The following is a 13,996-nucleotide window of genomic DNA, read 5'->3' on the forward strand; positions in this document are numbered from 1 at the left end:
TGTGCTCCTCGTGTAAGTGGCATGGCCACAAGACACAATCAGGTCGTCAAAGCGAACCAGTAAATGTACTGGCCGAGTGTGTTCTCAGGTTTCAGCCATGCGTGTCGGGGATCTCATCCTCGTGGTTGGTCCACCGGAGCGAAGGCTAATGTCACCAGTAGGTTATTCTTGTATTCCAGTATACTTTGGCGACGATCAAGGACGATGGTGAAGCAACTCGGACAGGCTTGCGGTGATTCTGGGGATGCCATCTGGGATGGCTGCTCCGATGCCTATGAGACTGTAGCGCAGTATCACTTCGCTCGCCACAATGTAAATCGACCATAAGTCCTGGATCATTTGCTTTGGGTTCATCGTCGAATATTCCCGGCCTTGGCCTATTAATATACCAGTACTTCCATCCCGGGTAGAAAGGCATACCGTGTATGTCGTGGGTTCAAAAACTGCGAGTGAAGGTCCTTGAACAACCCTTGAGTTTGAGAAGTTTATATATAATACGATGAGTGACGAACCCTGACCTTCGCGACAACAAATTGCGCCTTCGATGAGGAACTATCTTCCCGCATCTGACCTCTTTATCTTCAGAGCGTAAGATATCCTACCGGCATGTCGATCCGCGTGATCTGAGCTGTACTTTAGTAGTTGAGTCTCCGTCTCTACCGGGGTATTCACCAACATGCACTCCTGGCTAGACAGCGACATTGAAAGGCGCCGTGCGAGCATACGGAAGCTGTCGTCGGCAGGGGAAGTCGCCGTAGCGGTAACCGTACCGCCGGTCTCGAACTTCAGCCCGGCGAGTTAGGTAGAACTTGAGCACCTCACACTCTCGCCTGCAACCCAGGTGATGAGGAGGTTGCCCCGTTGACTGCACCAGAACTTCTCGAGCCCTCTGCTGGTTGAGCCGACAACGCCTACTGGGAAAATTATTGGCGGACTGTGCGGTATATGCGATGACTCGGACTGTTCGGCCTGCAACACCATCGGTATTCGAGGGACGAGCAGCGGCAATATACCACTCTTGGAGGGAGATCATGTAGTCGCTACTGTACATCGTGATTCCCTTGCCAGCAGTATTCTCGTAGAAGAAGTTGGATAGGATACCGTTGGTCTGTGGCGGCGTAGAGGCTTCAGAGATTGAGTATTTTGTTCTTGGTCGTTGGGAGCTGCGTGTAGTCTGCCCCTAGGGCATCACCAATGGGTTGGTACCAGTCCCCAATGTAGACGGATTCAGAGCCGGTTCAAACTCTGGATTCTTGTCCTTAGGGTCTGGTGTGGGGTCTTTTTTTTCAATGGTGCTTCTCTTTCTCTAAGTCGTCCGGTCTGAGTCTTGTGCGCCACATACAGGCAATGCCGTATCCGTCCACGTAGAACTTTCACTCCTACCACAACGCTCCAATCCCCTTGAAAATCTCACACGACGAGACGTACGTGTCTTGGGAATCTTTTAAAGCATGCCGTTGTGCCTCGTATGAAGAGTCTATCTTGCTGACTAGCCCTTCTCTTATTATGAATAGTCATTAACTTTCGACAAAGGTTTTCTGAGCTATGCTACCGGTAGGGAGACGTTCTTGGGCTTTTCTAGATAATGTTACAGTAATCTGAAAATTTGGTCATAAATTTGTCAGCTCTACGTGATGTCATCTCACTTTGAAGTCTCTAACAGGTTGCGTCCTGCTTCAGGTAACAAAGGAGGGCCCTCCGTTCCGTAAGTTTCTTATGAACAAGCAACTAGGGTAAAGCCGTAAGAGAGACGAGGTAAAAGAGCAAGTTGTGAAGAATTTAATTCATAGACTGACGTACGTATGTACAATGTCTCTCTCTAAGTATTCTACATAGAACGCAACATCCAACTGACGAGGACCTTACACCGTTGCCGAGTTTGGGTAAGAGTAAAATTCTTAGCTAGGGGCTGTCTTTAGCAGATGCCCTCAGCTGCCATTCATGTGTACAGGTTCTTCAAGGTACAGGGCATGCCTTATCGTGGTATCTGAAAGGGCATTTACCCTCGGGGTCTGGCGGAGCCTGGCTGACGATTTGCGTTGCCGATTCTGTGAATAGAAGACAGACAGGAATGGTGTATGTCCCCCGGTCCTCATTGCCGTAAGCCCAGGCTACCATGTTCAGTCAGCACGTCTTGTTCAGAGTGATAATGTGAGAGAGATAGGTTCAAGACTCACATTTGCAGTCGGCATTAGCTTCGCACGAGCTCCGGGCGTACTCAGCGCCGTCGCAGCCAACCTGTCCTCCCAGATTGCCTGCATTGCCACTGTCGAGCATGGCACCGCACAAGTTACACGTTGTCGGTCCAGCAGTTGCCGTCTCCGTGACTGAGGTTGTCGTCGCCGTAGGCACGTCGCTCCCCGACGGCGGGGCGTTGCCGGCCGGGGCTGAGGCTGTCGGGGCGGCTGAAGCGACAGAGGTGGGCGCATACGAACACGCCTGGCCGAGGTCACGCCTCATAGCGCGCTTAGCTCTTCTCCCGGTTCCACTGTTCGGGATGGAACACGATTCGGCCAGGTCGTGCCCGTTCCAGGCGATGGGAGGGTATCCCGTCTCGGCAACGCGGGGGTACGAAAGGGCACCCGTCATGTTGCGGAGCGTCTCGGCCACCTTGCCTGCCGCCAAGTCGCCAGCAAACTCTGGGTGTGACATCCAGTATGCCACCATACCAGCAACCTGGGGTGCGGCGAACGAAGTACCTGAATCTGTCGCGAGACCATTCAGGTCGAGAGGATCCGCGCACTTGATGTCCGCACCGATGGCATACGTCGTCACGAGATTACCGCGCTGGCTTTTCGGGGCTATTTTGAAATCCCTCCCTGCGTTGCCTACCACGATGACGGGGAAATCCTTCGCCATCGATGCCGGCAACTTGTCGGGCTCGGTCAGGCCGTCCAAGAACTTGTTTCCGGCTGCCGCGACAATAGGAACGTCCAAGGCGACGAAGGACCTCATGACGCTGCGGAATGAGGTCGTATAGATGGCGTCGGGCGCCCTCATGAGAATGGACGTTGTGACGACGGCCTTACCTTTCAGGCCCTTTTGCTTGATCTCATTGGCGGCGGACTGGAGACCGCGAAGTAGACCGAACTCGGTGAAGTCAATACGCACTCCGACTAGATTCGCGCGCTTTGCAGCCCCGGTCGTTCCGCCGACAGTCTTGGAAGCGACACACGTCCCGTGCTGAGTATCTTCCAGCGTGAACTTCTTGTTCCTGGCAACGTTCAACTCCCGGCGGGTGATGTCGGGGCTGGGCGCCCTGAACTCTTCATGCTGCAAGTCGAACGGGCCGGTATCAACCACATAGATGGTAATACCCTGGCCGGCGAAGTCGTCATATCGATAGTTGGGAAGTGCTTCCTTCTCCCTTGGCGGCGTCGAAAGCACACGGAGGTCAAAGATGTCGTTCTTGGCGATCGGTGTCTGCGTGACTTCGGCTCGCTTCTGCTGAGTGGCCGACGGTTGGGCTCCAGCCGGCGGGTCGTCATCGCGTGTCAGAGGGTCATTGATGTCCGTCCCGGCGATTACGCGGTCGTTCTTGACCTTCTCAAGTTGATCGGGGGTGAGGTTTGCACGCCAGGCATAGGGAACGCCGGCATCATTCACAATGTTGTCTATGTTATCTGCACCAACCAGACCTGCCAGGGTGTTGCCGAAGCCGTCGGCGTCCGCTTTGACGGTGTTTTCCTTGGCAAAGATCATGTAGTCCACACCTGTGCCTGTTGGGACTGCGGACGACGATGTGCTCGAAAAGGGGATATCTGAACTGGTCGCGCTAACCGGCGGTGCGGACGAGGCTGGCACAGATGCTGGCCCCGAGTTCGTCGCAATGTCGCCGTCGTTAGACTTTGGTTTGTCTGGATCATCCGGATTGCTCGGGTCACCCGGGTTCGCAGCCGACGATCCGGCGACAACAGATGCGCCTCCTGCGATAGGCGTCGTAACACCGTTGACAGTGAAAAAGCCGCCTATGCCAGCACCGACAACGACTACGCCGGCTGCAACGGCGACAGTCTCGCCATTGCTTACGGTCACGGTTGCCGGGGCTGAAGATGTTGCGGCGACTGATGAGGACACTGGTGTTGGGGTGATAGAGATGAACGTCGATATAGGGACACTGGTTGTGTTACGGAAACCAGAAATTGAAGGGAACGGAGACCTCACAGGTCCCGACTGTTGAGAGCTACACACTGAAACAAGAGTGAAGAAAAGAGCGACTGCCTGAATTGAATACATAGTGAGAGAAACGGCTAGGAAACCTAGCCCGCAAAAGAATGGATGTTCAAGGTCAGCGTGTAGACAGACTTGTCCCTGGGCCCTTTGTGTTTCTGACGTGGGCTAGATCAGACGGTTAAGTATTTCGCCTACATTTTTTGAGCCTCTAGTCATGGTTCCCATAGCAGACCGCAATATGTTTGACATTTATTTGCACATATGAGAAGCCATGTGGAATCCGCATGTTCTGTTGGATGTGAATTAACATCGAGTCATGGATCTGCACGACCTGGTGACTTGTGTCTATTTTTGACGTGCGCATAAAGATTTTAGATAGGCTCGGCAATGAAGGGGCCGCCCGTCAAACTTTAAACCCAAGGCATTTCCGCAATCTACACTAAATGGCAGACACACCTTATTCTTCTTGCGCGTGGCTTAGAGCCAGCCCCCAAGAACTATTGATACTGTGGGCCATAATCGATCGCGTTCAGAGAGTGTGGCTTACTTCAGAACATCGTCTCTGATGTCAGGCCAGCAGCTCCCAGAACACCCGTGAGCAATATAAGGCAACGCGCATCGCCGGCTAAGACGGCCTTTTTAATCAATACCACAGTTTCAAACATCTGTTATCAAGGCACACCTATAGTCGTCTAGCAACTATGACATATTTTTGTCTTAAGAATTAACTTCAGCCTTTTGTCTTGCGCTTGCAACTGCGCCCAAGCCCGCGAATACACGACCGGCGAGCATTTGATGCCGAGCCTGAATTCTGAATCAACTTTTTGGGCGATAAGGGACTCTTGATCTACCATGATATGTGAAATAACATCCACATGTTGGGATTTCATGTTCGATGTGGGAACGTCAAGATTTATGAGGTGGTCTCAGTTGAAGACGCACGTAAAAGTGCGCTCAGCCGTTCACATTCTTTTTTTGTATGCTCTTTTTGTAAAACTCAGTCAATCGAGGACGGTATTATTAGAACTTCAATGTAGGAATATTTCGCTCACGGAGCTGCATGCCCCTGCTTCCAATGCCAGAGATATGCAGCTTTGAACTGCTCTGTTCGACAGGGACAGACCATGAAAATAAAGGGTGTTACTATTGGTGAGTTGGCTATATCATATTTGTCTACAAACTGCAAATGTTCAAGGCGACAATCGGGTCAAAAAAGGTTGCGAATTTCGAAGAAAAAGAAGCGCTCCATCGCCCATACATCACTGTCCTAAGGTTGAGAAGTGATTCTGGCGCCAGGATTATCTCATTTTGTGGCTCTTGGGAGAGCGTCCGTGTGCTGGCAGCCTCTACGATAAAATCTAGAAGAGAGCAGTTTCCGAAGACTTCCGTCGCGCACGTTCATACTTTGGCATAATCAAGTGTCATCATTGAAGAGAACGTTACATGAATAGGGTGGATGAGTATTTTGTTCTTTGTATAGTCACCACTGTCGAAGTCCGGCTCAACAACCCTCGACATCTAAGAGAAAAGCTTCGCGAGCCCGTCGACGCCGATGTTCCCGCCACTCAACACCAGGCCAAGATCCCAGCCTTTTTCACCAGCCTCTTCCTCAACCATAACCCTAAACTCCTCGTTGAAAAGCGCAACAGCCAGTGGTACGGCAGCAGCCGGCTCAACCACCAACTTCAGCCGTTCTAGGATAAGCTTTGTGGCCTCCAAGATTTCCTCTTCGGAAACCGCATACATGCCGCTGACCAGCCTCCTCTCATAGATGATATCCCAAGGCCTCGCCCCAACGACGCCGATCAAGCCGTCCGCAATTGTTCTCGTACTGACCTCAGTCACTCGCTTTCCTGAATAGTAGCCTCTGCGCCCGTCATCAGCCCCCTCAAATTCAGGCTCGGCTCCAAAAACCTTAACTCCTGTTCCCTCGCAGCTCAATGCCACGCCAGAAAGAAGGCCGCCACCACTGCAGGGTGCGATAACGGCATCGAGGCCCTCAATTTGGTCCTGCATCTCCAGGCCAACAGTTGCCTGGCCGAGAATCACATCTGGATGGTCAAATGGCGGAACGAGACGAGCGCCTGTTTCCGAGACAATCTTAGCCGCGACAGCTTCACGGTCTTTGGGGCCGCAGACGACAACATTAGCGCCGTATCCTTTGGTTGCGTCAATCTTGTAAGGGCGAGTGGTGCTTGGCATCACAATATGCGCTGTGATGCCATTCTCTCTAGCTGCCAGTGCCAATGCTTGTGCATGGTTTCCTGCATGGGATTGTCAGCTTCAAGTCCAGGGGCATAAGTGGCTACTCCCAATTTCACCTGCACTGAATCCAACGACTCCTTTGGTCTTCCCACCATTTTCAAGCCATCCGGGCTCCTGTTTGAGTCTCTCAATAGCGTGAAAAGCGCCTCTAGCTTTGAAGGCGCCGATGCGCTGCATATTTTCGCACTTGAACCAGAGTCTAATGACAGGTTTGGCAGGCTTTCTGTCACCAATGGTAGAAGACGACCTCGGTGTAGACGCCATTTGGCTCAGAGTTTTGTTTGTGAGGACCGGAGTTCTATGAATATGAGACTGGATGAGCTTTCGTGCTTCAAAGACCGATTCCCTGGTCAAGGGCGGGCATGTCGCGAGACTCGCCATGGTTTCTACCGAATCAAGCTGAAAATGATTAACGTTGAGTTGAGCGTTCTCAAGAATCCGTGAGCGATGCTTCATATGTAACGCTTCACTGGTATTAGTTGAAGTCTGAAGACCTTTGCGACTAACGGCTTTTCTAGAGTTTTGGCCGAGGTAGTATTAGTATGGAGTATTACACAAGATGCTCACGCTGAGATAAACGAGTCAATTCAATCTTGCACTATGCGGTGTTCGGCTGCAACGCCCGAGGTGAACCTTATTGCCGCCTCGGCATAAATGAAGATGACGCCGGTAATTGGCGGAAAATGAAGCAAAACACCGAAAGAAACATTCCGATACCGCTCAAAGATATTACCAACTCATAGATGACGTTCTCACTCAATAACAACAAACAAGCCTATTCCGATAAAGACATATATACCGGAATTCGCATCCGAAACGCGGCCAGTTCAGTCATCTGAATTATTTCCAACTACCATTCTCTAGGGCAAAACAAGTCACACTTTCGCTCGCAATCTCTCGTCACTCACACTATCGTCAAATCAATAGACAAAATGCCCAGCAATGGCGACGCAGTCATTCTCCCAACCGGCACCGTCACTGGTCTCGCCAACTATCCCCGCGGACGCTTGGCGCCGGCCACAAGTCATCGAACACTGTACATCTCAGGGACCTCTTCCAGGCGCCCAGATGGCACTTTCGACGGCGCCGAAACAAGAAGCGACGGCACTCAAGTGTTAGACATACGAAAGCAGACAGCCGCAATCCTCCACAACATAGAGGAGGTAATCAAGCATGCCACTGCAAACAAAGGCGGCCTCGGAAATGTCATTGACGCAACGATATTCTTGGTGAATATGGAGAAAGATTACTCCGGAATGAACGCCGTATGGAATGAGTTTTATCCAAACATTGAGGAGGCTCCGGCTCGGACGACCATTGGGGTGAGAGAGTTGCCAAGTCCGAAGCTGGTTGTGGAGGTTAAGTGCACTGCTATTGTAGAAGCACTGGAGTAGAGTGTGTTGTCGCTTCACCTCCAGATCATCGTGTCATGGGCAAACAACTGAATCCATGCTGGTTATCCATGTTACTGGATCAATGTGGGGTGTCAAGCTGTTGCCTGGGATCCTGTAGGAATTTACCAATTTCCACGTTACTTCGTTGAACTCGCTATTATTGCAACGAATCCAACCTTAAGCATCTCATTAACTAACCTCGGTTGCTCCCGAATCCGCCGTTTCTCTGCATTGAGCTTAAAGTCAGACCGCATTTTTAGGTTGTCAATCTTGAAGCTGCAATAGTCCGAGGAGGCCACTTTCAGGCGGAGTAGCTGTAACCCACCACATGGGTCCCAGGGACACGATCCTTCGGAGTCGTAAATGGGACTTTGGTGAAGCTGCCTTGGTCGTCTTTTCTGTGGGTCCATAGAATCGGAAGACAACGAACAATTACATAGGTACGGAGTAGGGTGCAATCTAAGCGCCGGGTTGTGTGATGCTGCCTCACTAAATGTGATTTTTGAGAGAATCTCGAGTAAAGTCTGTGTCGCAGCTTAAATCTGAGATTTGCCGTGATAGATATCATTACCCAAGTAGATTTGCAGCGGTCAAACGCTATGCTACTGATTTTCAAAGGATTTTTAGGAAGCAAAATCATACCATGTTGTCAATGTGGTCGTGCCTAACTAATTGCGTGTGGTAAGTCGTAAAAGCGAAAAACAGGGGTGCTTTCAGCGAAGGATCCGGACATGGCCTCCGCCCAGCACGAACCCCAGAAAAAGATGACAGCGCGATGCTCTGGCCCTGGCAAGTTTCCCAATTCAGAGTATTTTACCCGCTCTCCTGTCAGGCAGCCAAATTACAAGCTTAGGGAGACTGCATCGCCAACCTTGCTCAAGGCTGTGGTAAAATAACCACAATGGCACCGGTAAATGCCGTCAGACTGCTGTACCAGGCGACTCGTAAGATAGGTCGTTGAGGGGACGCAATACATAAAGAAGCACACCCAGACTCGAGGCTAGTGATCCCAACTGCTTCGTCACTCTCGAGTCCTCAACTTCCCCGTTAATCATAATGTTTAACCTCACCAAGACCCTTGTTGCCACTCTGGCTCTCGCCGGCCTCGGAGCCAGCAGCCCGGTCTCCCTGGACAAGCGCCTGCCCGGTCGCGTCGTCAAAGCCGGCGAGCCCGTAGTCATCGATACGAACAGTCACTATCTCCGCGTCAGCTTCATGAACGACGGCAGCTTGATCGGAGGCTACGGCGCAACCGAAGGCGACACGAAGATAATGCGAGTTGTCAAATCTACCGACGGCGCGCAGTCGTGGCAGCATATTGGCGAAGTCTTCCGCGGCGCAGTCGCCAAGCACGACATGGACAATGCGTTCCCTCTGCAGCTGCCCAGCGGCCGAATCCTGTACGCCTACCGCAACCACGACCGCACCGGAGCGGATCTCCACTACACCTACTTCCGCATTTCCGTCTCCTACTCCGACGACGGCGGCAAGAACTTCAAGTACCTTTCCACCGTTGAGGAGCATGTTCCTAGTGGAGTCAACGGACTCTGGGAGCCCTTCCTCCGTATCGCCAAGGACGGCACTCTGCAGTGCTACTACTCTGCCGAGAACTCGGCTGATGACCAGGATAACTTCATGAAGTACTCCAAGGATGGAGGTCAGACTTGGTCCAGCTGGGTCAAGGTTTCTGGTGGAGATCGTCTTTCTCGTGATGGCATGGTTGGTGTTGCGCCCATCGATAACAACGGAAACCTGATGTAAGTTCTCTTCTGGATATGCGTCTTCTCCACACAAACTAACAGAAATCACACGCAGTGCCGTATTTGAGCACACAAGAGAGGGTAGATTCAACGTCGATTATGTTCTTTCCCACGACGATGGGTACTCCTGGGGAGAGCGTGGAAGCTTGTACACTGCCCGTGACGGCAAGCTCTCTGGTGCCCCTCAGGTCTACAATGTGTGGGGCACGTTGGTGGCCAGTTTCATGACCAACGAGGACGTCGACGTCGGTAAGGGGTACAACAATGGTCAAATGAAGGTCATTACAAGTGTCGATCAAGGCAAGACATGGAGCGCCAGCGTTGTCACGGGCGAGGCTGAAGCTCACTGGCCTGGAGTCTTCAACCTCGACTCTACGCACTTTTTGGCTCTGTACTCGAGAGAGGGTCTCGGTCTTGTGAGTCAGAAGTATGAGCTAGTGAACTAGGTCGTATGGCTTTGAGAACCAGTGATGGATTCGATGTACATATTCAAAGGTCGGCGCACCCATGATATCAGAGAGCGAAAAAAGGCAAACAAGGAGAACATTGACTACGGGGTATTGAACTTGCACCAGGACTGTATTTGTGTGTTTGTTGCCAGCAGTTAGTCCTCATGAGTTGGTAAGAAGTGATTGTCTATCGACACATAGAAGCTCTCAAGACATTATGATCAAAATCATCTACTATGAAACACATAGTAAACCACTCAAACAACGGGAATCAAGTGACTATCGGAGTCGATTTACTTACAGTGGCTTCATCTACACCTTATTCAGTGCGTTGAATATTAGGAGAGTTTTGGACGGACGTCCAGCGATAAATTTGGGAGATTGAAGAAATTAGAACCAAAGAATTTTTGCAAGCGACGAATCAATGCCAGGGAAACAATTTCTGAGCGTAGTACTAGACATCGCAGTTAATGCTCATAGTTGTTGTATCTGAAGGGAGTCGCGAGGGTGTAAGTGATGACCCACCGCCTGTTGTCAGTCGTCCGCCGAGTGGCACCAGCTGGCTCCCAGAAAAGCTCACCCGAGGGGCACCGATAAGATAAGATAAACTCTTCAATGATGATAAGCAATTTTTTTGACGGCTCGGGCAACTCCAGTTGAAGTCCCAGTTCCAGTCGCATCCCAGCCACATGCAACACACCCGACGGACGACTCTTCGACCAACGGCACAATGCTTCGTCAAATGTGAGTCGCAACCACCCGAATCGAACACTCGTCATCGGAAGTTCTAACAATATTTTACAGAAAGCCCCGTAACGCTCGCTCAAAGCGCGCACTCGAGAAGCGCGAGGCCAAGACCCAGTACGTCCTCTTCGTTCGCTCGACTTTGACCTCCTCCCGCAAGCTAACCACCGCCGCCATACAGAGAGAACCCCAAGACAGCCCTCTTCCTCCGCGGAACCTCGTGCTCGCAGGTCACTCAAGATGCTCTCAACGAGCTCTACCAGCTCCGCCAGCCCCTCGCGAAGCGCTTCGTGAAGAAGAACGACATCCACCCCTTCGACAACGCCGACTCGATCGAGTTCTTCTCCGAGAAGAACGACACCTCCATCGTCGTCTTCGGCCACACCTCCAAGAAGAGGCCCCACGCCATCACCTTCATCCGCACCTTCGGCCACAAGGTCCTCGACATGCTCGAGCTCTACCTCGACCCGGAGTCCTTCCGCACGCTCGCCCAGTTCAAGGGCAAGAAGGTGCCCATCGGCCTCAAGCCCATGCTCAACTTCTCCGGCACCGCCTGGGACAGCCCCATCGCCAACGAGTACACCCACGCGCGCTCCTTCTTCATCGACTTCTTTCGCGGCGAGCAGACGGACAAGATCGACGTCGAGGGCCTGCAGTGGATCGTCTCCATCACCGCCGACGAGCCCGCCGACGGCAACGACAAGCCCGCCATCCGCCTGCGCTGCTACACCATCAGCACGAAGCGCAGCGGCCAGAAGGCGCCGCGCGTCGAGGTCAACGAGATCGGCCCCCGCATGGACTTCCGCGTCGGACGCCAGCGCGAGCCCGATGAGGCCATGCTCAAGGAGGCCATGAAGAAGCCGCGCGGCACCGAGGAGCGTACCAAGAAGAACATCACCACCGACAGCATGGGTGACAAGATGGGACGTATCCACGTCGGCCGCCAGGACCTCAGCGAGCTGCAGACTCGCAAGATGAAGGGTCTCAAGCGCAGCAGGGACGTTGCGGACGACAATGAGAGAGACGACGACGACGAGGTAGAGGAGTCCAAGAAGAGCCGCAAGGCGTAATGGATGTTGTGGACGTGATGTATGGATTGGAGACGTTTTGGCCCGAGAAAAAAGAGTGGTGGGAGAGATGCGGCGGAAGGCCACTCACCGGCGTTTTATCATTGTTTTGGTCAGGAGGCATTCATTCCCACGGTCGGAGTTTTGAGCTTCATTCAGCAGATGGTCGGCAGATTACAAAAGCAGGAACAAAGTCAAAAGCATATCAGGACCTCATTATGAACTGGATTGGATAAGTGATGAATGCAAAGGGCAGGCTCGAGGTGGCCTCTCCATATGTACTATGCTGATTTGCCCATTATCACAACTTTAGGTCTGACACCCTCCATACAAGCCTTTCACCCGAGGGATCTCTCGCTCGAAGAAGCTCGATGGCCTTTTGAGCGCGCTCCAGCATGGTTGGGCCCTCGACAATCTTCTGCCTGTTCGGCTTGATGATGCCCTCCTCAAGCAACGTGGGAACGATCTCTCTCTGCATCTTCTCCTTGAAGAACTCGTTCTGTGTCCAAAGTTAGCACAGTTGTCCACGTCGTGGTGCGGGAGAAGAAAACTTACCTCCAGGTAAAAATGCGTCCTGACTCCCCTCACCTCGACACCCGCAGCCCACTCGCCGACAAGCACTTTGCTCACATCCATCTCATACTCAGGCTCAACCTCTTCCGTCGCATCTCGCACGATGACAGGCAGCATAACCGCAACCTTGGTTCCCCTCCCCGCAATCTTCGTCAACGGCCTCAGCGTCCCCTCAACAGACCCAATACAATCCAGCACATACGGCAACCCCTCCTCCCCCACCACCCCCAGAATCTTCCTTGCCACATCGCTGTCCCGGTAGCTGAACGTCTCCCTCGCGCCGATGCTCCTCAGGTAGGCATGGTGCTTCTCGCTCGCAACGGCAATCACGTTCCCGTACCCCCAGTGCCGCAGCACCTGCACCGCGTACACCCCAACGCTGCTCGCCGCCCCCCACACAACCACCGCCGCCACGCCCTTCCCGCCCGGCGGCGTCCACCCCGCGGGCTTCGGCCACGGCAGTTCCAGTCCCAGATCCGCCGTCGCCGCGTGGAACACGGTAATCAGGTTCGTCGGCACCGTGACGGCCTCCTGCGGCGTCACGTTCCCCGGCAGCTTCGAGACGAGGTATTCCGGCACCGTCGCGAACTCCTGGTGCGCCTTCTCGCGGGGCAGGTGGAACGCGAACGCAAAGACTTGGTCGCCGACCTGCAGACGATCGACGTCGGGGCCGACCGCGACGACGGTGCCGGCCGCCCCGCCGCCCATCACCTCCGGGTACGTGCAGAGCAGGCCGCCGTCGGCGCGGTGGAGGTCGAGCGGGCTGGAGGCGGTCCACTCGTTGTGGATGAGGACCTCGCCCGGACCGGGGGCCTCGGTGGCGCGGTCGAGGAGGATCAGGGGCGCGCGTTTGGCGGGCGTGGCGACCGCTTTGTGCGTCTTTGGGATGCTTACCATTTTTGGCTAAAGAACGGCAAACTTCAGGGTGAGGATGTTTAAGCTTGTTGGGTATGATGTAAGGGCCGTCTGATGTCTAACGGGGGTTGATGCGTGACGTGTGGCATGCCATGCCGTTGACCTCGGGGGCTTGGGTGCATTTTGTACTTGTATTTTGATGTAATGAAGATGCCCGAAATCTCATTTGTAGAGGTATGCCGACTAGTGAATATTCCCGCGGACGTGAATGCTGAATAATTTTTGGGAGAGATGAAGTCTTTCGGCGCCGAGAGATGTCGTGATTTCTAAGCTGAACCGCGTGCCGTCCCCAACGCCGGCGCTCCGGTCTGATTCCCGTGTCCCTCCGCCGCTCAGACTTTGTTGATCCCAGAATAGATTCATTTGGTAGAAATGTTTCAGGAACATGAGATAGACGTGTACCACGCAACAGATTCTTGCAGAATTGAGTTTGCTTACGTCAATTTCTATGCATAGCAATCGTTGGGTTCAGCCTCGATGGGTTGGTTCGGGGGTCGCGACGTACTTTGCTCATCTCTTCCATGCGCCTCATCTGATACCGAAACTGCCTAGAATGGAAGTCTTGCTCGAAAAGGACACCATCAGGAAGACCCTATTCCTCTCCTGGTGAGTTGCGCGGCCTCGGCATGCCATTGTTGTGGGCTGCCACTGCCTTT

The 13,996-nt window shown here is 53.0% G+C and overlaps 6 protein-coding genes across 6 annotated transcripts; 3 read left to right on the forward strand and 3 right to left on the reverse strand.

Annotated features, from left to right (window-relative positions):
* Positions 1 to 688: 688 nt before the first annotated feature.
* Positions 689 to 4,236, reverse strand: GCG54_00009911 (Subtilisin-like protease 1; the record flags this gene model as incomplete). Its single annotated transcript, XM_045409848.1, is given in 4 exon segments — positions 689 to 1,180; positions 1,193 to 1,306; positions 1,966 to 2,111; positions 2,178 to 4,236. 4 exon segments carry the CDS (start codon positions 4,234 to 4,236, stop codon positions 689 to 691), a joined length of 2,811 nt encoding a protein of 936 aa, XP_045271385.1.
* A 1,455-nt stretch (positions 4,237 to 5,691) lies between these two features.
* Positions 5,692 to 6,819, reverse strand: GCG54_00009912 (Serine racemase; the record flags this gene model as incomplete). The annotated part of the gene is made up of 2 exons (XM_045409849.1): positions 5,692 to 6,437; positions 6,495 to 6,819. 2 exons carry the CDS (start codon positions 6,817 to 6,819, stop codon positions 5,692 to 5,694), a joined length of 1,071 nt encoding a protein of 356 aa, XP_045271386.1.
* A 551-nt stretch (positions 6,820 to 7,370) lies between these two features.
* GCG54_00009913 (2-aminomuconate deaminase) lies at positions 7,371 to 7,832 on the forward strand (the record flags this gene model as incomplete). The annotated part of the gene is made up of 1 exon (XM_045409850.1): positions 7,371 to 7,832. The coding sequence occupies one exon, from the start codon at positions 7,371 to 7,373 to the stop codon at positions 7,830 to 7,832; it is 462 nt and encodes a 153-aa protein (XP_045271387.1).
* Positions 7,833 to 8,888: 1,056 nt separating this feature from the next.
* GCG54_00009914 (uncharacterized protein) lies at positions 8,889 to 10,038 on the forward strand (the record flags this gene model as incomplete). The annotated part of the gene is made up of 2 exons (XM_045409851.1): positions 8,889 to 9,589; positions 9,648 to 10,038. 2 exons carry the CDS (start codon positions 8,889 to 8,891, stop codon positions 10,036 to 10,038), a joined length of 1,092 nt encoding a protein of 363 aa, XP_045271388.1.
* Positions 10,039 to 10,771: 733 nt separating this feature from the next.
* GCG54_00009915 (Ribosome biogenesis protein RPF2) lies at positions 10,772 to 11,855 on the forward strand (the record flags this gene model as incomplete). The annotated part of the gene is made up of 3 exons (XM_045409852.1): positions 10,772 to 10,785; positions 10,846 to 10,902; positions 10,967 to 11,855. The coding sequence occupies 3 exons, from the start codon at positions 10,772 to 10,774 to the stop codon at positions 11,853 to 11,855; spliced, it is 960 nt and encodes a 319-aa protein (XP_045271389.1).
* Positions 11,856 to 12,153: 298 nt separating this feature from the next.
* Positions 12,154 to 13,322, reverse strand: GCG54_00009916 (Trans-enoyl reductase fsr4; the record flags this gene model as incomplete). Its single annotated transcript, XM_045409853.1, has 2 exons — positions 12,154 to 12,351; positions 12,408 to 13,322. The coding sequence occupies 2 exons, from the start codon at positions 13,320 to 13,322 to the stop codon at positions 12,154 to 12,156; spliced, it is 1,113 nt and encodes a 370-aa protein (XP_045271390.1).
* Positions 13,323 to 13,996: the final 674 nt, after the last annotated feature.

The sequence above is a fragment of the Colletotrichum gloeosporioides genome (assembly GCF_011800055.1).
Source record: "Colletotrichum gloeosporioides strain Lc1 chromosome Unknown consensus_1, whole genome shotgun sequence".
NCBI lineage: Eukaryota > Fungi > Ascomycota > Sordariomycetes > Glomerellales > Glomerellaceae > Colletotrichum > Colletotrichum gloeosporioides.